Source organism: Lathamus discolor, chromosome 3 (genome assembly GCF_037157495.1).
Source record: "Lathamus discolor isolate bLatDis1 chromosome 3, bLatDis1.hap1, whole genome shotgun sequence".
Classification (NCBI taxonomy): domain Eukaryota; kingdom Metazoa; phylum Chordata; class Aves; order Psittaciformes; family Psittacidae; genus Lathamus; species Lathamus discolor.
The window spans coordinates 53,841,188-53,866,362 of record NC_088886.1 but is presented as its reverse complement, the minus strand read 5'-3'; the positions used below and the strand labels follow the sequence as shown (position 1 = coordinate 53,866,362).

The following is a 25,175-nucleotide window of genomic DNA, read 5'->3' as shown; positions in this document are numbered from 1 at the left end:
TGTATACCATATGCATACGTATGATTTCTGTAAAGAATGCGTTCTTTTCCAAGAAGCAGAAGACAGCAGAACCACCACAAACCCCCTCGGCTGGCCCGAAACGTGGCCGCGCCTCACGCACTAAAGCTGTTGCCACCGAGCCGTAAGCCCCCGCCGCGCGAGCGGAGGAAACCCGGTCGTGGCAGAGCTTGGCGGCAGTCCCCATCCAGCGGGGGAGCGGTGCACCTGCTCTGTGTGTTAGGTGGCTTTAGACAGCCGGCAGGCTCTCGGGCCCTAACAGCGGGCTGTGCCTAACAGCTCGGCGGGCAGAGCGCAGAACCGAGCGGCTGAAGGGGCCTTTTGAAAGGCCGGGCAGCATGAGGAGGCCGGGGCACCCGCCCCGGAGGAGAGGGGAGTGTTTGTAAGTTATTCCCAGACCCGCCCTCCCCGTTAGACAGCCGCTCCCCGGGAACGCGGCGGGCGAAGGCGCGATGGGCCGCTCCGCGGGGACAGGCCCGGAGCCGCCGCGGAGTTTCGCGGCAGGCCTCCGCTGAGCCGGGGCTGGCAGCTGCGCCCCGTCCCGCGGTTACCTCAGCCTCGGGCTCGCCCCACCGCTAACAAAGCGAACCCCACCCGCCTCGACGCGGCGGCCGCGGCCATCTGTCCCTCCTCCCCACCCGCCCTCGGGCGCGGCAACGCCCAGCCGGCGCGGCCCCGCCCGCCCCAGTCGCCTTCCAGTCAGGCAGCGGCGTGGGCACTCCGCCCGGGTGCGGTGCGGGGAGGGTCTTGCGGCGCCGCGCCGCCGGCAATCCGCGGTGAGGGCGGGTGGCAGCCGCAGCGCGGAACGGAACGGAACGGAACGGGAGTGAGGCCCCGACACCGGGCCGGGCCCGCCCTGCAGCGAGGCCTGCCGCCATCTTTCCCCTCACGCCCCGTTGGTGTTGCGCGAACGGCCCGCTGGGTCCCTCAGGTGAGTGTCGGGGGGCGGGACGGAAGACGAGGAGCTGGGGCCGGGTGGCCGTGCTGAGCGGTGAGTCCGTGTCCGTGTCCGTGTCCGTGTCTGCAGTGCTGTGAGGTGGGCGCTGCCCGGCGCCCCGTAGACGGCGGGGCTGCTTTGTCGAGGGGCCGCGCCCCGTCTCCGGCGTCCGGGCACGGTTATGCTAATGGCCCCGCCGCCGAGGGGAGCATCGCCGCGGCTTGCCGGCGACGCCCGACAGCCGCCGTCCCTTTGTTGTGGCACTCGCGGGTGGGCTGGGCCGGTGGGCCGCGGTGGCCGGCTCGGTGCTTGGCGGTGCCCCCGCCCCGGGGCGGGAGCGGGGTGTGCCCTGGCAGCGGGGCCGCTTCGGAGGAGCGTCGGCTCCGCTGCGGCCCTGCCGTTGCCGGGCTGACATTCCCCACATGCTAATTCGGGCTCGGAGCTGTGTAATTAGACAGTGCGGCTGCTCCGAGCCTTTTCCCTGTAAGAGCTGGATTTCCTCTGGAATTGCACGTGAAGAAGGAAAAAAGACTGGAGCAAGTGTTGGGTTTGGTGGGGTTTTTTAAGCCGAAATATATTCATTGGTAGTCTGTAATTTGTTTGGGTTTTTCATTTTACTGCATTATACTTTAACATGGAAGTATTGTATAATTTAATGTCACCTTTCTGGCATTCATGGTGTGGAAAGGTGTGGATAAAGGGGGTGCATGTTGTAACAGGGATTGATGAAGGCAAATAGCTCTGCCAGTCACTTCCAAAGCATGGTGAGATAAGGGTTGCTGTGGTGGATCTAAAGCAACAGCTGATCTAAGCAGGGTAAAAAGAAAAAAGGGTTACTAGAGGGCAAGCTAGTGAAAAACCTATGCGAGAAAGAAAAGACTGGTAAGAGGGCACTTAGTTGCTGTATGGTAGAGCAGCAAAAGGTTTTCGTTACAGAGTTCAGCTGTACAAACTTTAGTGAAGGTTTTCTATTAAGGCCTTAATGTGCTTAATGTAGTTCATTTGAAATGATGAATTGTGCTATCTCTTGGGGTGAAGTGGGTGTCAGTGAGTTTACTAACCGTTTGGAAAACAGTTGCAACAGAAAATAAATGGTCTATAGACGTGTTTGGGGTTTTTTCAAATTCTTTTGGTGTGGAATAGCTGGAAGGTGATTGAGGGCACATGACAAAATGCCACTAAGAACTCACTGGGCCCTGTGTCCTTTATGGGGTCTGTGTAGCCAGAACTCAAGAGTGGTTTCTAGCCAGGCCCAAGATCCATATGTAAGTGACTATGGGATGGATTAAAAGGTAAAACAACTTTAAGCAAAACAGCCAGCTTTTTAAGTATGTGTTGTTTCTTCACGTTTGGTTTTTCTGTGACGTTGTTCACCAAGATGCTGAGGTTATGGAAATGCATTGCAGTTGTCATTGAAGTCAGTGAACCAAGACTCCTAATTAGGCATTGCTTCTCCCTTTAAATGTATCACTGCTGTCAGTGTGAGACTGCAGATTTGAACTCTGTTATTCTTGTATTTCTGGGTAATTAGAGGTTCTATATTCCTTGCCCTGTTCTGTGAATGTGTATAATATGGATGATGTATTTCAAATAATAAGTAATGCAGGAATAACACATATTTTAGAATTCCCTATTTACTTGTATTTCCAGAACATTAAATGTTACTTCAGCCTTCTACTGTATTAATGCGTATGCATTCTAAGTTTCTTTTAAGAGATGTAATATAAGGAGAGACTGGTTAGCCACTATTTTTTCTTGACACTTAAAATTCATAAAGATTTTTCTGGATTAGTGTATTTCTGTGCATAACTATTCTTTTTTTAAATACTGTTTGCTATGCTTACAACACCATGAGAGGGTTCTTGCTGTTGGCATGTTCTGAGAGCATGAGTAAGAACAGAGCAAGGGTGAAACCTCTGGAAAATTTAGGAGTAGGCAGCCTGTGTTACGAAGAGCTTGTTTAAAGGACATGTCTGCTGAAGATGCAGAAAAAACTTGTGCCAGGGTTTGTGGTGAGAAGTGTGTCTTTTTTTATTGATGCAGATTTATTAGGAGGAAAAGCAATTTAAATACAGAACTAGGGGAAGATGATAAGGGGGAGTGACAGGAGAAAAAAATAAGAAGGACAGGTGTGGAAAACCACAATCCGAAAAGACTGGGTAAGATAAGAATTGTAGCCAAAACCTGGTTAATAGAAGGCACTGGAAATGTTATGCTATAATAATCATTCACTTTCATTTATACCACAAGCTAATGCTGTGCTTCAGTCATTCTTGAGTATTAGTGCTTGAGCTGATCAGGTTGTGACGTTATGTGCCATATGGGCTGGCAGAAAGCACTATAGTGGGATGAACCAAGACAGCTTGAGCTCTATTATTGAGATTCCCTGCTGTTCTTTACTTTTTAATTATTATTTTTATTTATACAGGTATACGCATATTGCTGAATGTCAGAAAAACTGGTAGGGGTGATGTGTAAGCCTGTGTATTTTTATAATTTTATGATAGTCTTACATTGCTGCTTGTTATTTTGACAGCATAATGCTTATAAGAGAAGTCTGAGCTCATCAGCCAGAAACCCATTGACTACATGAAAATCTTCTCCAGTAGATTTATTGTTTTTTCTCTAGTTATTTGTGTTGCTCTGACAGCAGATGCACACTGAATATATTTATAATACTGTTAATGTATGAGCTTATCAGTGTACTTTAACTCTGCTGAAGTTCAGTATCCAAACTGTGTTTGGATATTACATCTTTTCTGACAGGCCTGCAGAAGTGTTGTGACTAGTCCCGTATCAAATATGGAGGGTGGCCCATCATCCTATTTCCTAATTTGTATGGGCAATTGTCATGGTTTAAGCCCAGCCAGTAACTCAGAACCGTGCAGCCTCTTCTTAATCCCCATTTTCTCTCCCCTCTCTGGGCAGGATGGAGAGGAGAATTGAAAGAATTTAAACCCCATAGAGACAAGAACAGTCCAATAGTGCAAGTATAATATAAAACTGTTACTACTCATGATAAGGGAAATAAGGGGAGAGAAAATCTAACTAAAAGGGAAATGGAAATAAACAACAATAAGCACAAGTAATGCACAATACAATTGCTCACCACCCACTGAGCAGTACCCAAGCAGTACCCAAGCACCTTCTGGGTGACACCCCCCAGTTTATATACTGAGCATGACATGCTATTGTGTGGAATAACCCTTGGCTAGTTTGGGTCAGGTGTTCTGTCTCTGCTGCCTCCTGGCTTCTTGTCCCCCTCCTCACTGGCAGAGGGTGAGAGACTGGAAGGTCCTTGATCAGGGCAAGTGCTACTGAGCAACAACTAAAACTCCAGTGAGTTATCAGCATTGCTGTAAGACTAAAGCCAAAACACAGCACTGCACCAGCTACTAGGAAGGGGTAAAATAACTGTTACAGCTGAACCCAGGACAGCAATATAAATAAAAGTAAATTAAGTGTTAAACTTGGCAAAGGCTTTGTGTTCAGGACAGACCTGTTCTTTTAAAACTACAGTGGAGCAGACAACTTCTTGCAGGTGCTAGTTTCTGCTTAATATAGTTGTACTCTGAAGCAAAGTACTGAGTGTTATGCTCTCTTTTTAAATCAATAGATTATATAAATAATTACGATTAAGAAAATACTGAAACTCTGAAGAGTGGCTTACTATTTAGGCTTGAGTCCAGTAGATCCAGTTGAAAAGAAGGCTGGGCTTGGAGTTCCTTTCTTCAAAGGGAGTCTTAGTCTGAATTTTTCTAGTAGTTTTACTTTGGCAAGGAAATTAATTTATTTGATTTATATAAAACCCACCAGTGCAGAAATAAAAAAAAAAGGGGGGGGGGGGGGGAGAAAAATGCAAATGCATTAGGGTGAGTTTGGGAATTAAGATGTTAATTATAAACCACTGGTTAAATTTGTGTTGAGTTTTGTTGGGTTTTTTTCCTTCATTGTGTAAGGTAGGGTTAAATTTTTCTCTGAAACAAAAAATCCATATCCGGTTGCTGAAAGGGGAAATTGAAACAGAGCTAAAACATAAGGAAAAGGCATCTTTCTACAAATTCTGGCTTTGGATTTATATGTCTGTCTGCTTTCATTCCTGCAGCAAAGCTTTCTGCAAGCCAGATTTTAATTTCTGACTTTACTAGCTGAGAGTGGGTTCATGGTCTCTGGGGTGTCCTGCATGAGACCCATCCCAGTGCTTGGTGATGGCAGTGTTCAGTGCCTGAAATGAGAATTAAGCCCAGCCATTTTCCAAGAGAAGTAAGGCCATTCCATCTGGCACAATTAGGTCTCCCTTGTCCCAAAATAAACTATGCTGCTATAATCAAATGCTTTCCTGGTCAAATGTTCTGGCAAAGCCTTACTTGGAAAAAAGTAGGCATACAACTGTGAAGAAGATGGGAGAACTTGGGGATATAGATGATTAATACAAACCCCTGTTATTAATGCTTAATTTTTTGTATCACTTGAAGTTCATTAGCATTGGTTTATGATGATCAGTAAGAAGCTTCACTACAGTATTTCTCTTCTGCTTTTCTCAGTAAATAAGTAATTTGTTGTTAATAATTTATGTGTGGCTTACTTAGATTATTCAAACTTCTTATATCTGTTCTTTGATTTCTGATTACACTTTATGTACATGTTTGCTAATATGAGATAGATAACTAGCTTATGGACTGCAGTTTGCCAAGGCTGAGGTGTCTGGAGTCTGCATCATTTCTTCATTTTTGTCTTGGGAGCTGCGTTATCCACACTTATTTGTCTTTAGGCATTCTAGTTGTCAGGCTTCTGCATAAGTAAATGGTTATGTGAAGAAATTAAGTAGTGTTTCCATTTCCCCTTTGGAATTAAAAAGGAGATCAGCTGGGGTAATTACTGCTGTAGGCATCTTCCTCTGTATGTTTATCTCCATTAATTTTTCTGATCACTGTTATGATCTCTCCTTGTTCCTTGGGTTATTGATGGTTCATCACTGATTGTGGCTTCTTTTCTGTTCTTTGGTGTTTTCTCATAATCGGTTTCAGTCAGGCTAAGATATGGCTGCTGCCAGAAAACAAAGCTCTGTCAGTTCCTTTTGTCAGTGTTAGTTCCCTGGCGTCCAGAGTGAAAACTTGTGCCTGGATCAGAGAGGTGATCTGGCCAGCCACACAGTTTTATGTGGGGTGCCATGAAGTGGAACGTATGGCTGAGTGCAGAGGTGAGAAGAGGGACTGCCCCTTTCTGCAGTAACATGGGCTTAAACTGGACTCCTCCTTATGTGAATTGCACTCTTGTAGCGGCTAGCTTTTTCTGAAGCACTCTGATGAGGCAATGCTGTGTGACTTGGCTGTGTTACAGGGTTTTTCTATGCATCCCCAGTTAGTTTTCAGCAGATCAACTTAGAAGCTACAGCTGTAAGTCTTTTTAAGGTTTAAAAAATAAAAAAAAGTTTGGAAAGATTTTGAAAGCTGAAAAGCTTCTACTTTAAGTCATACTTAAGGGTTGGCCAGAAATTCATTTCAGGTTTCCTGAGAGAACCACATGCTAAAACTCTCATATCCTTGGAGGAACTGTATTGCAAAGGAGCTTGGATGCTGTATCCATGCGAGCTTTAACAAGCTGACTGCCAATAGCCAGGGCCTTGTCCTGTCACTCTCCCAGCTGCGTCTTCCTCCTGGTTTTCCTTTCTGCTGGCTGGAGAGCTCATTAGACCATTGAGCCACTTCAGCATGTGAGCTGGTGGAAAGGCAGAGCCAACAACCCAAGTGAGGAGTGCTGAAGAAGGGCCAGAACACGCAGCTGGAGTCAGGTGAGTGAAGGGGACTCTGGCAGTCAACGCTCAAGCTGGCTTAGACCACCTTGGGTTTGCAGCTTCAGATTCTTCATGAAGTGTTTAGACAGAGCTAGGTTCTTCCTTCCTTTCATTCTTCCTTCTTATGAAGGAAGAAAACCTCTGCCTTAATTGTCATACTCTACTTCAAAAAATGGGAAGGGGGAGACTGTGTTTTTAGTGTGCTGTCTTTTCTGTATTTGTTAGAAACTTTTAAGCTTATATGTAAGTTCTCTAGATAGTGACAAAGTGACTGGCTTGTTTTTATGCTCTTTGAACTTTGCTGTTTGCATTTCAGAAAGGAAAATTTTACATATTGCATACTTGGTAATAATATTTTCACACTGTAGGAGGATTGATTTCTGGTAGATTTGTTTATCTGGTGGCATGTTATGTGTAGGACAAATAAAAATATATGCAGATACATTATTAGATTTGAATTGTGGCTTCATAATTAAACTCTTAAAATAAATTTCCCAATCTTGTCTGCTTAATTTTTGTAATGCTGTGGTACTCTGTCCTATAAAACTGTTTGGTTGGTTGGTTTTTACTAGCCAACATTTCTTAGCCAAGCATAAAAAAAATACTGAACATAGCTAAAATTCTCTTCCCTTTTAGGCTGCCATCATGACGGCTGAAGAAACGGTGAATGTTAAAGAAGCTGAAATAATAAAACTAATACTAGATTTTCTGAACTCAAGGAAACTTCATATCAGCATGCTGGCACTTGAGAAGGAAAGCGGGGTCATTAATGGCTTGTTTTCAGATGACATGCTTTTTCTAAGGTAAGACTTCTTTCTCTAGTGCTTCAATACCATATATATGAAAATGTAGAGTGGGACTGTGGTTCTATGGGCAGACCAATGCCACTAAACAGGAGGTTTTATTCCCTCATCTTACTCTGCTTCTTCCTGATCCCAGTTCTTTGGCCCAGCCCTGCGTCATATTTCAGCTTTGAAGTTAATGACATGCTTCTTAGAGCCACTTGAAGTAATAGACTAGGCGTCATCGACATGGGTTGACATAGATTTGTTTGTTTGTTTGCTTGTTCATTCATTGTAACTTGGTTATTTTCTGGCACAGTGGTGAATTCAAGTGGGATGGGGTCAAAGTTTCAGTACAAAGTGAGAGAAAGCCCATGAGCAGGAATAGGATGGGAGAGCAAGCTCTGTTGGTGTCAATGGTGTGATACTATCTGCTTACCATGTCACATGGAACTGAATGTGTAGGTTATTAACTACTAAAATATTTTTAGAATATTCTAGTGCTAAGATCTAGAGTGAGTGGAGTGGCTTTACGGAGATTTTCCCCCAAAATACTATCTGCATTTCAAAGCAATATATAGATTTCTTTTAAATTTAGCAATATGAAGGAGGTCTCTGTTATCAGCAAGGCATGAGAGTTGGTGAAATTTACCATTTAGGTTATTGTCCTTAAAATTATTAAAAGGAGTTTCTGTAGATGCACACTAGGGTTTTTTTAGCACTGCTGTACTATATTTCGTGCCAAATAACTTTGTGGAAACATGAGAAAATAATTTACTCAGCTGTTCTTAAGACATTAAAAATAAGATTTAATCACTGAACAGGATTTCTCACCTGGCTTCCCTTTTGATTAAAATTATGGATATTAGAATGAAATTCAAGAAGAATTCAGTTGAAGTTACTAATCCTATTTGCTTGTTTGATTCTGGCTTAGAGTATACATTTTATAATAAAATCACCCCTTCCTTATAGATCTGGGCCTTTTAGAGAGAACTGTGTGATATGGGGGGTATGAAGAAATTTAACTAATCCACCTGTACAGTCTAGCCCTGCTGGTCTTGGAGCTGGAGTTCTTGTGTTGGCATAGTTCCTGCCAAGTTGTTGCTCTTCTCTTCTTAGTTTGAGAGCTGTGTGTTCCTCACCCCACCCCATAGCTTTATAAAATAGGCCCAGCTGTATTTATACAATTAAAAATCACTCATTTTCAAGTCTGCTTTCATTCTTCAGGATGTATTCATTGAAACAGTGTATTTATTCATACTCTTCCTGTAATACTGTTTTTTGGGTTTTTTTTTTATTTGTTTATTTTAAATTTTTTTTATTTAGAGTTACAGGTGAAGCAGGACACACAGGAGCATTTTGTCATTTCTGATGTGCCTTTAAGAGTAACTAATATTTGTTCTTCCAGTATGCAATAACTAATACAAAATGCTGAGAAAGGGTATGGATTTTGTTGTTCTTAATAGTGACATCAGACAGTCATCTTGGCATCTGTGCAAAGCATTAACTTTTCAAAGTGGGTTGATCACCTGTTGTGTATTTAAATGACTGTTGTGTATTTAAATGAGCTACTTACTTGGAAAGAAGGGTGTCCTTGTCCAATAAAAATAAAGGAGTAACTCTTTCTTTTAACAGGCAGTTGATTCTTGATGGTCAGTGGGATGAGGTTCTTCAATTTATTCAGCCTCTTGAATGTATGGAAAAATTTGACAAGAAAAGGTAAAATAGAATACGTGTCAGAGTAAAATTTTTTGAGCTGTGCAATATACATGAATTTCCAAGTATTGTGAATGAAACCAGTAGCTGTAAGACTTTCACCTTAATTTATGGGGTTTTTCTCTAATCTCTATACAGTTCCACCAGCGTGTGCATGGGCTTTTAAACTTAAACTATAGAAAGTATGTGCATACAATCTGTAGTAAGTTTTCATTTTCCATACAGTTCAGGAGTGTGCTGCACGTTGTAGTGTCATCTTATAGTTAACTGTCTGCCATATTTCTTTTGAAGAAATTAGTATGATTACTATACTTTTTTCTTATTAGCCTTATAATATTTTAACATTTCTGAAAGCCATAATTGAAGAAGTCATCTTCTATTAAGATAGAATTTTGTGGTTACCGATTTGTTAGAATTTGAGATCAGAATTCATTGTCACTGCAATTTCTGTGCCTAACTCAAAAATAAGCTGTAAAATACCCTGCTTGTCTCTAAAAGAATGTTCACCTACTGGATCAAGAGGTATATATCTTATTTCTCACCTGCAGATTTCGTTACATCATAATGAAGCAGAAGTTTTTGGAAGCCTTATGTGTAAACAATGCGATGTCAGCCGAAGATGAGCCTCAGCATGTAAGAATTGTCTCTTGTTTGGGATTTTTACTGTAAGGAAACCTCGTGAGAGATTCCGGTTAAAGGCACAGCAGAAGCTCCTAGCTCTGAATATATACATTTTAGCTGTTAGCAAATGGTTTTATGAACAATGGGGAAGAAAAATTATATCCTTTAGAAATGACTGTGGTTCCCAGCTCTCAAATACAATTGTATATACAAGAGTTAGTTCAAACTTAGCAGCATACAGTGTGTTTGTTTGTGGTCCTGATCCTTACATGTCCTTTAGGCCATTATGCTGAAGTACAGGGTTCTTTTTTCAAAAATATTCTGAAGTAAACTTCAGAATCACAGAAATGTATTGTTACAAGTGGGACTAGGTGAACAGTTTCAATTAGAATTCATCTTAAACTTTATTTCCATTGCTTTTAGAGAGAAAGGACACGGCTGTTTATTTGGAGGGAACAGATGGGTTCACAAAGGGCTTAGGTTTTCAATGTGGAAAGAGATGTCAACTCAAGTTGGCAAAGAAGATGCGCAGATTGTGAACTTAGTTTTTCATGTGTGTTGGTAATAGATTAATACCAAATTTCTGACAGAAAAGTTATTAAATAGAAAATAAGAATTCCAGTAGTGTTAAGACAATTGATTTCATTTTCTAAACTCAGTTGATTGTAATTCTGTCCCATTACACATATATTGTACTGCAGGGTTTTCTCTTGATGGAGCAGAGAAAGCTGAAAGTCTGGCTTTGTAGTTGTAAAGGGAATGTGTATTGTAATCACTTAATCTGCGTGCTGTTACTAGATAGCAGCAGAGGGGAGGGGAATTCAGATTTATGTCCTGTATTTTTTGTTTTGAATGTTACCAAATCTGTTTGCATGTTGTGGATGAAAGGTGCTGTATTGAGCAGATGCTAAGTAACAGGCTTAAGTGGGAGTTTTATTATTTTTTTAAATCTTTGTAACTAAAATTGCCAAGTTCCATGTATTTAACATGGTCTTGACTTTTAGCTGTCAACAAGCTTTGTGCTTGAAAGCCTTCTGTTCATTTTGCAGGTCTTATCGTCTGAGAACTTTCTGAGCTTTAACTTTTTTTTTTGATTGAATAGAAAATCTCAATATATAAGCCAACTCAGAGTTGCTAATCACTGGAAAATAGACAAGTCTAGAAGCCATTTATAATTCATTCCAATACCTTTCTGTAGATATAAAAAAAGGGGGAAGGGAAAATAAGTCAGTTGGCTTTGAGAATGGAAGTAACTTTTTGTACTATAAAATAATAGAATGTGTTTAGTACAGGTTTACCATTTCAAGCCTATCAAACCTGGAGTGACATGAAGAAAATGGGACTGGGTGGGAAGTTAAAGCGCTCTGAAATTTGTCTGTTGTAAGATTTGTGTCAGCAATTCCAGACTCAGTATGCTGATTTAATTAAAATATAAACAGGAATAAAGGAATGATAGTGGAGAAATTCTGCTGCAGCTTCTTCTGCAACCATTTTATTGTAACGTGTACTACAAACTACTCTGTTAATGTTTCTGTAGCTGGAATTTACAATGCGAGAGGCTGTACAGTGCCTACATGCGTTGGAAGAATATTGTCCCTCTAAGGAAGACTACAGTAAACTCTGCTTGCTACTGACCCTGCCTCGCTTGACCAACCACGCAGAATTCAAGGACTGGAATCCCAGCACAGCACGGGTTCACTGCTTTGAAGAAGCCTGCATCATGGTGGCAGAGTTTATTCCTGCTGATAGGAAACTGAGTGAGGCTGGTTTCAAAGCAAGTAACAATCGTTTATTTCAGCTTGTAATGAAGGGATTGCTTTACGAATGTTGTGTGGAATTCTGTCAGAGTAAAGCAACAGGAGAAGAAATCACTGAAAGTGAAGTGTTGCTGGGCATCGATCTCTTGTGTGGTAATGGGTGTGATGACTTGGACCTTAGCTTATTATCATGGCTACAGAATCTGCCAGCAACTGTTTTTTCTTGCGCTTTTGAACAGAAGATGCTTAATATTCATGTTGATAAACTCCTCAAGCCTACAAAAGCTGCCTATGCTGATCTTCTGACACCTCTTATCAGCAAACTTTCTCCATACCCATCATCCCCCATGAGACGGCCTCAATCAGCAGATGCTTACATGACACGTTCCTTAAACCCTGCCTTAGATGGGCTGTCGTGTGGATTAACAAGTCATGATAAGCGAGTCACAGACCTTGGAACCAAAACTTCTCCCATGTCACACTCCTTTGCTAATTTCCACTACCCAGGAGTACAGAATCTCAGCCGAAGTCTCATGCTTGAGAATACAGAGTGTCACAGCATTTTTGAGGAGTCACCTGAGCGGTAAGGACAACTGAAGCTATAGTTTCTCTTTGGCTTATGTTGCATTTTCTATTAGTGGGTTATTGCCTTCACTGTAACTTTGAACATAATTGTAACATTGAAACATAATTTGATTGTTAAAAATTTGTTGTAATCAAAACTGCATGTGAGGAGTTTTCTTCCTTATGCTCTTACGATCAAAGTAGATTTCTATATTTTATCTCTAGCCTTATGGATTCAATCTGGACTTTCTTAAAGTTGAAATACTAGCGCAGAGCACGTATCTGCTTGGATTATGTAATACAGCCTAGCTAAGATTTGTGTTCAGTATTACTCAATTCTCTCATTCCAGATAACTAAAGGGAAACAATGGAATAGCTGTAACTTTTTACTTCTTTCTCTATCTCATTCTGACTTCAAGAGCCTCTATATTTTGGTTCTGACAGTCTAAATGATTAAGTATACTTCAGAAATTTGCATATGGAAACAGTCCCAGTGAAGTCAGTGGAAATGACTGTATGCCGTTTTGGCAGCATTTCTCCATCACTTAAATTGTTACAGTAGTAGTTCAGCTTCAGTATTTACTCATTTTTCAAAACAAGTCTGAATAATGCAGTTGACTATATAATGGTTTTATATTTGTCTTGGAAATAGTTGTGTTAACATAGTGTTGAATGCTATTAATAACATTTTAAATGCAATGTACACAGCAAAACTGATATCTCTCCTTAAGAACTGAAGTCTGCATCAAAACTTTGTGCTTTTTATGCTCTGAGAGCAAAGTCAAGGTAAATAGGAGAACTGGTACTTGTAAATTAAGAACTTACCATTATGGTTTTGCTTGGCCTTCGGATCAGCAGTTAGTCCATTTCTAAATGTTATATCCATTCTTCTCTAGAAAGCAGCTGCCAGGTTTTTTAGCTCTGGGGGAATCAGGGGTACCTAGCACTGAGCTTGGGTACACTGGCCAGCAGAGGATGCTCTTAGAGTTGTGGTGCTTAATTCTGGCTCCAGTTGGTGAAATTGCCTAGTAGTTTTGCTTTACAGTAATAACCTTGTGTTGAGGTAGACAGCAGCTGTAATTAAACTCAATTAAAAAAAAAAAAAAAACCAACCAAAAACAATAAGTGTGTGTATGTCAGTTCACCAATGATAATGGAAATTTTTACACTAATGTATGTTTCCCTTGTCAGTATTAGTGTATTAGAATAATTCTGCACAGAGTCATCTTGTGGGCAAAATAAAGTGGTAACTTGCCGCAGCTCTTCTTTGTGTAAGCGTTTTCATGCAATGTTAAGTGACATTTATAGTTCTTAACATGTTTTTTCAGTAACACATCTCTTGAAGATTAGAATTAGGTTAAGGGGTTCATAGTTCTCAAAAATGCATTACATTTCTCAGAAGAAAATCCAACTTAAAATTACGTGTCCAACTTAAATGGCAATATTTGTAAGGGTAGAAGCTCAGAAGCTGAGTGATGCATAAATCTAGCCCTTGCTTCATCTTACTCATGCACATGGTATTTCGTTTATAAGTTGTATTCAGCAAGTAATTACTTGTCTTTTAGTCAGCTAAGTTACTGTTGTTTATACAGAGATACCAGAAAGTTTAAAATAAATTCCTGAAGAGCTTTGCTCCAAGTCAGTGAAGAGGGCTTTAAGTTGACAAACCTGAAGATGGGAATCCAAGACTTGTAATGTGTTCTGCACATTTACTGATTGTTCTATGCAGAAATACTTGTATAATGAGATAATAGCACAACTTACATAAACTTTTCTACGTAGCACTTCCAGGAATGTTCAGTGAAGGTCAGTTTAGAGTGACCACTTAGGTGGAGGTTAAATTTAGACAGGTAGTGGTAGTTAAGCTATTATTTTATAGAAGACATTAATCACATAGCATATGTTCCATGCATGTAATTGTTTAACAATAGAGGGTCTTGAATAAGTTGTTTGTTACAGGGTATATAAATCAACTGAAAGGGTAGAAACAAAGGAATTTGGATACCCCATGGTGGTACAGCTTTTTGGAAACTGGGGGAACAAAACACATTGGCTGGCTGTGCTTTTTGTTTGTTAGGGGTTTATTTCATTTGGTGCAAGCCATTGCTTAGGGAAAAAAATGCCTCTTGCACTGTCATATGTATCTTTTGTTTTGTGACGTAAGTAGTTTGCACACTTGTGTTAATCACATTTTCCTCTAGAATGTTGTATTTCTCTACTTGCTAGGGATTTTCTACTTTTATTTTCTCAACTAAGCTTCTTTTCTTTTCCATGTTGCTGTAATAAGCGATACTCCCGTGGAACAACAGCATCCCATCGGCAGTGAGACTTCGTGCCAGAGTTCAGTTGCAGAAAATGAACCACTTAATGGAGCACAGAGTCAGGGATCAGCCAAACCAGAGAAAAATGAGGTAGTGGTTGTTAATTAAAAATAATGAGGCACTTTGAGCTGGGTACTGATCACTTCATAAGAATTTGCATTTGTGTTAAGAAATTCATGCGTGACAATGGATTGCTTTGAATCCTGTTTTTATTATAGTAGGAAAGCTATAAGAATCTACTCTTTTATGTAAAAATTTCTGCCGTCGTTTGAGTCTAATGCAAGCTTGCGGTGTTACGTTTAACAATGCTTAAGAATCTTCGTAGTGTTTTAGTGATGAGTTTGACATGTAGCCTGTCATTTTTGGTGTTAACAAATTCCAGAGGTCATCTAACATAATTTTCTGTCTGGGACACAGAACTTACATTTTGTAGGGGATTATCCAGTTTTGTCAGAATTGAATATCATAACCTTTTTTGAATTCATGTTTGAAGGCTTGTGCTGTGACTATCCCTTTTTGTCTTGTTTTTTCTCCTTAACAGCAATATGGTGACACTGAAATAACAGTTCAATAGGATAAAGTTACCTGTCCTTTTCCACAGCTTTAAATATCTGTCTCTTGATTCTGGAATGATGAAAAACATCGAGTATGCAATCAGTCTTCTTTGCAGACTCCAGTCTGATTTTCTTAATGAGACTTTGTCTTAACTTATGACATCTATATGGTAATGAAAACCAGCTTAGTCTTGACAAGGCTATATTCTTGTAGGCTCTGGATACTTGAGTGAGGCAATGGGGTCTACTGGAGGGTTAGCCCAGTCCTCCCAACTTGATGACTTCACGCCCCTCGAGGACTCTGCTGCAGCAGTATTGTGTATGCACATTGGGAATAAGTGGTAGGCGGAGATAGCTTAGCTAGAGGTGTAATAGAGCAGGCTTCAAAAGGCAAAAATCCAGATGCAGAATTTGTAGGACAGAATGAAGACAGGAGATGCTGTGCTGTAGGTGAAGACATTGGCCAGACTATTCCACACAAGTAGAAGAGAAGACAGTACCCATCCAATTTTACCTTGTTTTGTTTTCCACATTGTAGTGGTATATATGTATACTGTGAAAGTAAGATGTTAACTTAAATTTCTTGAACAGCTTTATTTTTGCACTGTTATTGGTGGGATTGAGTTAGAAGCCAGATTTTAAAGAACAGAACATCTAGGCAACATACCTTAGGTTTAGGTGCTAGTTTGGGAAATAATGACACAGAATCCAGAGGATCAAAGGATAGAATCCAATTGCAACGAACACATATTGGTCATGGAAAGGAGTATAGACAAGAATATACCTGTTGCCTAGAAGGATTATAATGCAGTGACTGGGGAATATTTCACATATTCAAAATACAGAGAATTAATGCTTTCTAGACTTCTGGAGGTAAGTGCTGAGTTAGTCGATTGCAAGTGTTCATCTTGGGAAACAGATAACTGTAAACGTTTTCAAATGCAACAGGGCCAGAAAATCCAATATAAACCAAAACCAATGTGTCAAAAAACACAGAATCATCATGCAAGAGATTTTATTTACAAGATATGAAAAGGCTCATAGTTACGAAGAAGGATCTTCTGCATGAATTGGTTGAACTAATGCAAAGTTACCAGGGCGTCTTTATGCCACTTAGAATCATCAGATGACTAAGATGTCACTTTTGAAAATGGAAAAACAGAAAAACCCAACCCACCAAGGTTTTTCCTTTTACTACTTTTTTCCTGCTGGTTGGTAAATCTGCAATTTGGCTGGTTTTTTTACAAAATGCATTGTACTTCAGTGTTGATAGTTCGGCTTTAGACTAAAGGTGCTTTTGGTTTTTCTGTAGGGTATTTCTGTTTGTTTCTTACCTTGTTATCAACTGTTTTATGATGGTGGTGTTTGGAACTAGTGGCAAAAAAAAGAAGTGACGATTGGGAAATGCAGAAGGCAGTGAGTCCAGGGGAGGTGGCACTGTGGGAAGCTAAAGATAGTACCTGAGAGGAAAGAGGCTGTGAGAAAGACAGCTCAGGTGTTTGTGTTTGGTTCAGAAAGTGAGGAATTGGAACAAGGCACCAGTTTCAAAAGTAAGATGTAATGCTTGGATAGGCCACTTCAAGGTTGGCTATTGGGAGAGATAAATCTGTTCTGGAGGCTGATGGCAGGGAGGTGTCTGTGGCAGAAAATACTAAATTTGTAGTTAAAATAGAATTTGGAGTTTGGAATGTAGCTTACATTGTTTTCTCATTTTTGTTATCAGTTTCCAGGCTCTTGTTTGTTTTGATCTTAAGTAGTACTTAAGTCTTGTAGGAAAGAGAAGTCTCCTCCTGAATTATGGCAGAACGAATTTAACAGTGAATATAGCACGGGCTGGCAGTGATTTACCTTTTTAGTATGTAAGCTGTATCTTGATTTTAAGGAAGAATGAAAACATGGCTGCTCAGAAGAGAATTTGCTGGGCCTTTTGATGCCTGTGTTGAAATAATGAACCAGAAAGTGAGTATTTAGGTTAAATTCTGCAATTAAGTATTTAATTTTCATCAGTAATTCTCATTTCTTTTTAGCTTCGTGATTCGACAGAGCAATTTCAGGAATACTACAGACAAAGACTACGTTACCAGCAGCATTTAGAACAGAAAGAGCAGCAACGACAGTTGTACCAGCAAATGTTGTTGGAAGGAGGTGTAAATCAAGAAGATGGAGCTGACCAGCAACAGAACCTTACTGAACAGTTTCTTAACAGGTTGGAGCTTTTTGTTGATTGTCCCTCCATCTACTCCTGTCCCTCCTCAAGTTCTCATAATAACCTGTTTTGGTGAACTTTTTTATTTTTCCTGTCATTTATTCTTAGATCTATCCAGAAACTAGGAGAATTAAATATAGGTATGGATAATCTTGGAAATGATGTACAAACACTTAGCCAGCAATGTAATGGGAGCAAAGGGAATGCATCTGCCCATCCAGCAAGTAACTTCACAACTCCACCTTCAGATGGTAGTCCCAGGACAACTGGTAGCCAAAATGTTAGTACAAGTACACCTCGGAAGTGTGGAGCAGCTAACCAGATACCCTTTCCTGAAGAGTCACCTGTACAGGGGAGTCAGACGTAAGTTGTATGAGACTGTTCAGGACTTGAAATACCCATCTGTTAAGACTGTGGGAGTAGCTGTCAGGGTTTAGTTTTAGTTATCAAATGAATTCATCATTGAATAAGGGTATTAGTTCATGATCACTGCAATATTTTTATAGGGTTTATAAATTATTTTGGTTTTGACAGTACACATAAGAAATAGTGGTTTCTTTGTTATGGTTACGTTTTATGCTGGTTTTTTATTTCTGACTTTTTATTCCATCTTATGCATATAGTTCTTGTCATTTTGTGTTCTACTAAGTTTCTAGAAGCTTTTTTTGGCAAGTAAAAGCTAGATGGAGAGAGAGGCAGGGCTGAGTGGGAACGGGACTCTTTTCTGTTGACTAAAGGTAGTGCTGACCTAAAAGCAACAACTATTTTTCCCCCTGTGTATATGTATATGTGTATATGTATGTCATAGAGTGAAAACAAATATCTTTAACTTGCATTCACTGTTAAATGCCCAAAGCTGCTGATATAAGGGCAGCCTCATGTAAAAATAATAGTTTAATGATAAAGAATCAGACATCAATAACCTGTCTCCACATAAATTAGTTGTGAGAATGACTGAAACTGTAGTTAAGTCCAAAAATTACTTAAAAACAAATCTGTCCCTGCTCTTATTTTGGGGTTGTGTTTTTTTTCTGTCTTCTTGTGAATTTAAACTCTCCAAATCAAAACAGTATATCAGAACATGGTGCCACTCAGCCCAATTTGGAAGACTCTTCAGGGAATTTAACAAGGACAAGAGGAGATGAGGTGAGTTATCTTCACAGCTTGTGTTTTCATGAGATTTAGTATTTAAGCCTGACCATGTGACATCCTCACATCATTAATAGGTATTTAGGAATGAATTTTGTTTGGTGCATAACCTTCAGAATCACAGAACCATTGAGAAGGGACATCTAGAGACTGACCCTTCTTTGAGCAGTGGGTTTGGACCCAATGAGGGCAGGTTGCTTTTGGTTGTGTCCAGTTGGATTTTGGGTATCTCCAAAGATGGAGACTCCATAATCTCTGTGGACAAACTGTTCCTATGTCTGACCACCCTCATAGGGGTTCTAAAACAACAAAAAAGTTTAAATGAAATTTCCTGTATTTCAATTTGTGTCCATTGCCTCTTGTCCTTTTACTGGGTACCAATGAGAACAGTTTCGCTCCTTTCTTCTTCACTCCTCCTGTTAGGTACTTAAATAAACTGATGAGATTGGCACACACAATTCCCATGATAAGCCCTTTTGATCTCAAGACCAAACAGTCCCAGCTCTCAACTTCTTGTACAACAGAGATTCCAACGGGTGTCTTTTACTTCCATTGTTTTTAAGTTTTTCAGGTTGAAACTTTGATTGCTGGACTGCAGTCAGTATGGTCCAATGTTAGAGAAGTAACTTTGCAATAAGTACATACCAAAGTTTCTGCATCAGATAAAAAAAAGAAATAAATTCATAATGGTGTTGATGAAGTTGTCAGGAGGATGATGTGATAAAGATAACTTTGTGGTATCTGTGGGGTGAAAAGCAGATTCTTATGTTTAGTATTATATTTGTTTTATAATCTGTGTTTACGGCTTGGACTGTTTTCAGTAAAAATGCGGCTTTGTTCCCCTTGCAAGTTTCACACAGATCAAACGTGTTTACACAGACATAAACTTGAATATCATGTGTTGTCTGAGATGGGCTGTTTGGAAGAACAAAAGCTGTTGGAAGCCTGGAGGACAATGAGAAATGTTAATCTAATGTTAGTGAGCTGATTTTAAGTATGCTATTCCTTGACCTGGAGTAGACAATTGTGTTGAGGCTGGTGCTGCTATTTTGGTACAATAGATTTACATTCATCTACAAAACAGTTGCATCCACTTTTAAATGTCCAGTTTTATGATGAAGAACCTAATTTGACTGTTGTCCTTCTGCACAGGATGACAAATCAAAAAAGCAGTTCATTTGCATTAATACTCTAGAAGACACACAAGCTGTCAGAGCTGTAGCCTTTCATCCCAGTGGGAGTTTATATGCTGTTGGCTCCAACTCTAAAACTTTGAGAGTTTGTGCCTATCCAGAAGTAATTGACCCAAGGTAAGAAACCTTGTAGAATCATTTGTTTTTCTGTATCATAGCACCTCTTTCACCTGTAGCTGCTGATATACCTGTAGATTTCACACCTTTATTTTGATGTTGTAATAGTGCGGTGCTCTCCTTAGAAACATGAGCTGCCAAACAAAAATAAGATGTGCTTAAGGATGTGTGTATTTGTTGGCTACGGTTTTGGTCTCCAGTTACAGCCAAGATGGCAGTACAGTACCATACCTCTCTATAAAAGTGTTATCTTTGTCTCAGCAGGTAGGCTTTTCTGTATTCACTGTGATGCCTTCTGGTTTTGACATTCCAGCTGTAAAAGTGGGAGAAAGCATGTCAGTTCTCAAGCCAGCACAAGCTGGGCTTCGGGAGATCTCTTTTGCATATCCAATCACAAATACAGTGTCAACATAAGGAAAAACTGAGAAAATGGGATGGAAAAGTTTCTTTTGTTTTGTCTTAGATCACATGTATGTTTCAATGCGAGCCATCGAATGTATTTCCTGTTATCCAAAAATGGTATTTTTATTTTAGAATACATTCTTTTCCTTAAAAATAAAAGGAAATTATAATTTTTTTTACTCTTTTATTTTTTTCCTAGTGCTTACAACACTCCTAAACAACCTGTAGTTCGCTTCAAAAGGAACAAGCATCATAAAGGATCTATCTACTGTGTAGCCTGGAGTCCGTGTGGACAGCTGCTAGCTACTGGTTCTAATGATAAATATGTGAAAGTACTGCCTTTTAATGCAGAAACCTGTAATGCAACAGGTACTCTGTGTGTGTCTAATGTAAAAAACAATTTGTAATCATTTGTACAGTGTTTGGCAAAGCTTTTCAAAAGACATTATGTAGTTCATAGGTTTTTAATTTAGTCTTGTTTTCCTCTTCACCATCACCATAGTCTCTTTCACCATGACTGTAGTCTGTCCATCAAAGAGCCACTAGGTGGTTGAGGATTATAGTTTGGATTTTGTTCAGTTTTGGTTCTTGCATTTTGGGTTTGTTTTGCAAGTCTCCCCGGCGTGGTGCTGTCTTCTGGTACCTTCTGTCCCCCTAGATTTGGTAAAACCAGCGGGTGTTCTAGCCCAGCTCTAGTTCTTGATTGCTAGTAGAAATTAATTTCCAATTCCCCTTTTTCTTGCCTAGTTCTGTCATCTTCTCCCTCGTCTTAAAAGTCTAAGACTTATCTCCCAACACATAATATTTTTTGTGCCCAACCCTCCTAATGAATATGCTGAATATGGCTCTTATCTTTAATGTTGTGAATTGAAGCTGTCTTGTCCCATGTGGTTCAGGGTTCTCAATGCTCCTTCCCTCATGGTAGAGAAAGCCCTTTTCGTTTACCATTGCTTAGAGAAAGAAATAAATGTACTCTGTAAACCATGGCTGGAACTGGCTGTGGAGATGGTCTGTGTACATTTTGCTTGAGCTTTAAGAACTGTAGGAAGTTCAAGCAACACTCAGAAATAAGATCCTGAAACATTTTATTTGAACTCTACAACTGTGGAAGGTGTATAAAACTCTAGTATCATATGGAAAGTGCACAACAATACTTTTACTTGGTAGTATACCCACCCCTGCCTTTTGCATTACCACTGTAGCTATTTTAACGATTGCAGCACCAACAGTGATAAACGTGCTGTTCCTTGATTTTTAAATGCGTTTAGGACCAGATCTGGAGTTCAGCATGCATGACGGGACAATCAGAGACCTTGCTTTTATGGAAGGCCCGGAAAGCGGTGGTGCTATTTTAATAAGTGCTGGAGCAGGAGACTGTAACATTTACACAACAGACTGTCAGCGAGGACAGGGCCTACACGCTCTAAGTGGCCACACCGGTATGTTTGTTGTCACTTGTCTTGAGCACTTTGAAAGTCTGTATTACATTATAATGAAGTTGTTGGTTGGTTTGTTGTTGACGGGGTTTATGTCTTTGTGTTTTGCTTTCTAGCAAGACTATTTTTTCCCTCTCCAGATGGCTCTTAAGGTATTCAGAGAGGAGGTGGGGAGTGTTTGTGTTTGGATATGTTGGCTGTTAATTTAATGGAGGGAGCGCATGCTTCATTCCAGAGAAAATGCAGACGTGGGTATTGCCTATACTGTTGGCATTTTAAGTCGTGCAACAGGCAGGTTTCCCACAGGACTGTTAAATCTCTGAATGCAGAAATAGAACTGTAATATTTCATGGTTTGATTACTGATACTTGATTAAATTTCTTGTTCACAGGTCATATTTTAGCACTTTATACGTGGAGCGGCTGGATGATTGCATCTGGATCCCAAGACAAGACTGTAAGATTCTGGGACCTGAGAGTGCCAAGCTGTGTTCGTGTTGTGGGAACGACATTTCATGGAACAGGTAAGGCTTTGCTATTCTGCTTCTGACCATTCTTGCTTAAAAAAATATGTCAAGATGTCTAAGTAGTTTAGAGTGAATGGAAGGCTTTTTGCATTGCATAATGCAGGTTTGGCTTTAAAAGACACAAGTTGTGAGGAGATCTTTAACTCTGTGTTGTGTTTGTTGGTGACTGTTTCTTTTAAGTCACATTTTCTTGGTCTTGACTCAAAACAGCCACTTCCAAGTACATTAACATTAAAAAAAAACAGAACTGTTTTGGTATCAAAGGCAAGCATGGGAAGAAGCAGCCATTTTTGCAAGTTTACTCTGGTTACTCATACTGTACAGAAACCTGCAAAAGGATTGTTAAGAACTACTTGGATTCAGATTTGTTTATTGAAACCATGGGCCTGGCGGGTGAGAGAGGGCATGGAGTTACTTGCATTGTTTTTACATTATTTTGTATTTCCTCTGACAAAACAGTTACTTGATGGTGGCTTTGCTACCTTCTGGTGTGACCTATGGCCTCAGAGTTTTAAGTGCTAGAACATAATAAATTGTCTTACTTTAAGATAGCAGTAGGTGGGTAGGGTCACCTTAAGGTTAAGGCCAGCATTTGGTATTCTTACACAATGTATTACACAATTATTCACAATGTATTGTTACTAATAAAGGGCTATCTCCACAACTGTACATGTATGTGTGTTTTCTCCTGTAGGAAGTGCTGTAGCCTCAGTAGCGGTTGATCCCAGCGGCCGTCTCCTGGCTACGGGGCAGGAGGACTCCAGCTGCATGCTGTATGATATTCGTGGGGGACGGATGGTGCAGAGCTACCACCCGCACACCAGCGATGTTCGCTCTGTTCGCTTCTCCCCGGGGGCACACTACCTGCTCACAGGATCGTATGATATGAAAATAAAGGTGACAGACTTGCAAGGTAATGTACTGCAAAGAGCAGTTTTTGATTTGGTGTTTTTAAGTCGTAGGAGAACTGGGTTCAAATATCAGGTTTTTGGTAAAAAGAGGACAAGAGAGTAGAGCTTTGAAGGGTTTGAAATGTATATAAATGTGATTGTGTCTGTTCGCAAGTTGCGTTGCTAAGAATGTAGGCTATGAACTAAATCTTGCTTTGGGAAGGGGGTTTGAATATTGGAGAAGAACTAATTACCACTGTTGCTGATGAGGTGGCCATTGCTTTCAGGCAGCAGTTATAAAATGGATCTCATAAAAAAGAAAATGATAATGCTTATCTTTTGGGAAAGAGGTAAGAAGAGAGGGGATGCTGGGTACATCTTAGCAACTTGATGGGTTTGGACGATTAAATTGTAATCACATGGTGTAAAAATCGTGAATTCCTGTATTTTAAATTTCTAGTGTGTCCAGTAATGCCTGAAAACTGGAACACTGGGGTCTTGTATTATGCTCTGTGTGTGTGTGAGTGAGAGAGAGTATCAAAAGTATGCTTTGTAAGGTGAAATATATATGTAAGGTTTAGTAAACAAATGGGGGGAGGGGAGAAAATAAAAAGGGGGGCACAACAACAGAGAGCTGGGGTATAAATTCGTGACGTGACTAATGATTGATGTTCCTCTGCTACAGGAGACCTCACGAAGCAGCTTCCTCTGATGGTGGTAGGAGAGCACAAGGACAAAGTTATTCAGTGCAGGTGGCATACGCAAGATCTTTCCTTCCTGTCATCCTCTGCAGACAGAACTGTAACCCTTTGGACCTACAATGGCTAGAGTGCCAAGGCAACCTATGCAGCTAAAGCACAGAGACCTGAGACTACAGAACTGTAAAAACCAAGTAATAATAATTAGGCATTGGGAGAGCAGCAGTTGAGCAGGAGAGTATCTTACTGAGAGGAAGGGTGCTTGTCACGGATTTTTCTGGTTTCTAGGAGGTCTTGGTGTTTTTTGTATATTCTTTTGCAGTGCTTCCAGTCTTCCATGTGAACTCATGCTGCTGTGACCTATTGTAGTCTTGTTGCCAAAGTCTATGAGGAGAACTCTTCTGTTGTCGATGTGCACTCTAACCTGAATGATGTGTTTACAGTTTGGTATTAATTGCATTCCTTGGTCTTTGCCTCAATGACAGTTTTATATAGAAACTGAAGTTGGACAACACTTAAGTCTGTGTGTAACCAGTTACACACACACACACCCACACACACACCCACACACACACAAAACATGAATTGCTACCACTGTTTTTTCAGATTTATTATATTCAGCACTCCTCAAGATGTCAAACTTTACAACATCTCCACAACTTCAACTTTTTTAGTGATGAATTCTGAACTTCAAAGGTGACTAGGCAGTAACTGCATCTTGATGATGGTCTGGTACATAGTGTGGGGGGTTTACTTTCTTTTCAGCTAGACTGGGGGAAATGTTGCTGTTTTTACTACATGACATTGTTCTGAGCAAGCTAACATGTTGGAAAAAATAAAATATCGATTTTGGGGTTTTCCTGTTTGTTTCTTTAGAAACATATATTTTACTTTTTGAATGCAACAGAATACCTCTGTGTATAATGTACTGTAGAAAAGAGTGGATTGGCAGCAGTTGTCACAGTGAGCTTAATGGCTATCAGTTTTTCAAGTAAAAGGGATACCATTAATGCTATAATAGAAACCAGCATGGCTTAAAATGCTATGTCTGCATGATAATTTAAGATTTGTTTGAATTCCCAGTTCAGAAGCTTATCTGAATTTTATTTCTTGCACTGTTTATGTATGGGAGATTGCGGTTTTATTTCTACAAAAGTTTAGATTCTAATGTTTATGTATTGTTATATTTTCATATTGTACAGTTCCTTTTACTTTTTAAAATATAAACTTAAACTTTAGGTTATTTATTTATTTGAACTGCAGTTAAGTTTTGGGTTCTCTTGGTTACTAATTTATATGTGCACTGTAGCAAGCATTTTTAACTATCGTATAAAAGTGGAAAGGTAACTATAGAAGTGTATCTGTGCTATTATCTCAATAAAGACCTCCAACACCTGCAGTTGCCTCCTCTGCTGTTTCGGATTGTTGGTTTGTAATTCCTCAGTGCGGCTGTGATACTTAAAACGTTTTTTTCAGGTATGGTTTATGCATGGA

At 40.1% G+C, this 25,175-nt stretch overlaps 1 protein-coding gene across 1 annotated transcript; it reads left to right on the top strand.

Moving 5' to 3' along the window:
* Positions 1–653: 653 nt before the first annotated feature.
* Positions 654–25,080, top strand: WDR47 (WD repeat domain 47). Its single transcript, XM_065675272.1, has 15 exons — positions 654–949; positions 7,386–7,552; positions 9,167–9,250; positions 9,796–9,880; positions 11,406–12,208; positions 14,477–14,600; positions 17,092–17,270; positions 17,379–17,633; positions 18,341–18,416; positions 19,572–19,729; positions 20,331–20,500; positions 21,400–21,570; positions 21,959–22,090; positions 22,788–23,006; positions 23,669–25,080. Exons 2-15 carry the CDS (start codon positions 7,395–7,397, stop codon positions 23,809–23,811), a joined length of 2,757 nt encoding a protein of 918 aa, XP_065531344.1. The 5' UTR covers positions 654–949; positions 7,386–7,394; the 3' UTR covers positions 23,812–25,080.
* Positions 25,081–25,175: the final 95 nt, after the last annotated feature.

What these genes read in the sequence shown, in the direction of transcription:
- WDR47 (XM_065675272.1), top strand. Translation starts at nt 7,395, where the DNA reads ATGACGGCTGAAGAAACGGTGAATGTTAAAGAAGCTGAAATAATAAAA. An exon ending in CCTGTACAGGGGAGTCAGAC is followed by an intron (nt 17,634 to 18,340) that starts GTAAGTTGTATG and finishes AAATCAAAACAG; the next exon opens with TATATCAGAACATGGTGCCA. An exon ending in AGAAACCTGTAATGCAACAG is followed by an intron (nt 20,501 to 21,399) that starts GTACTCTGTGTG and finishes AAATGCGTTTAG; the next exon opens with GACCAGATCTGGAGTTCAGC.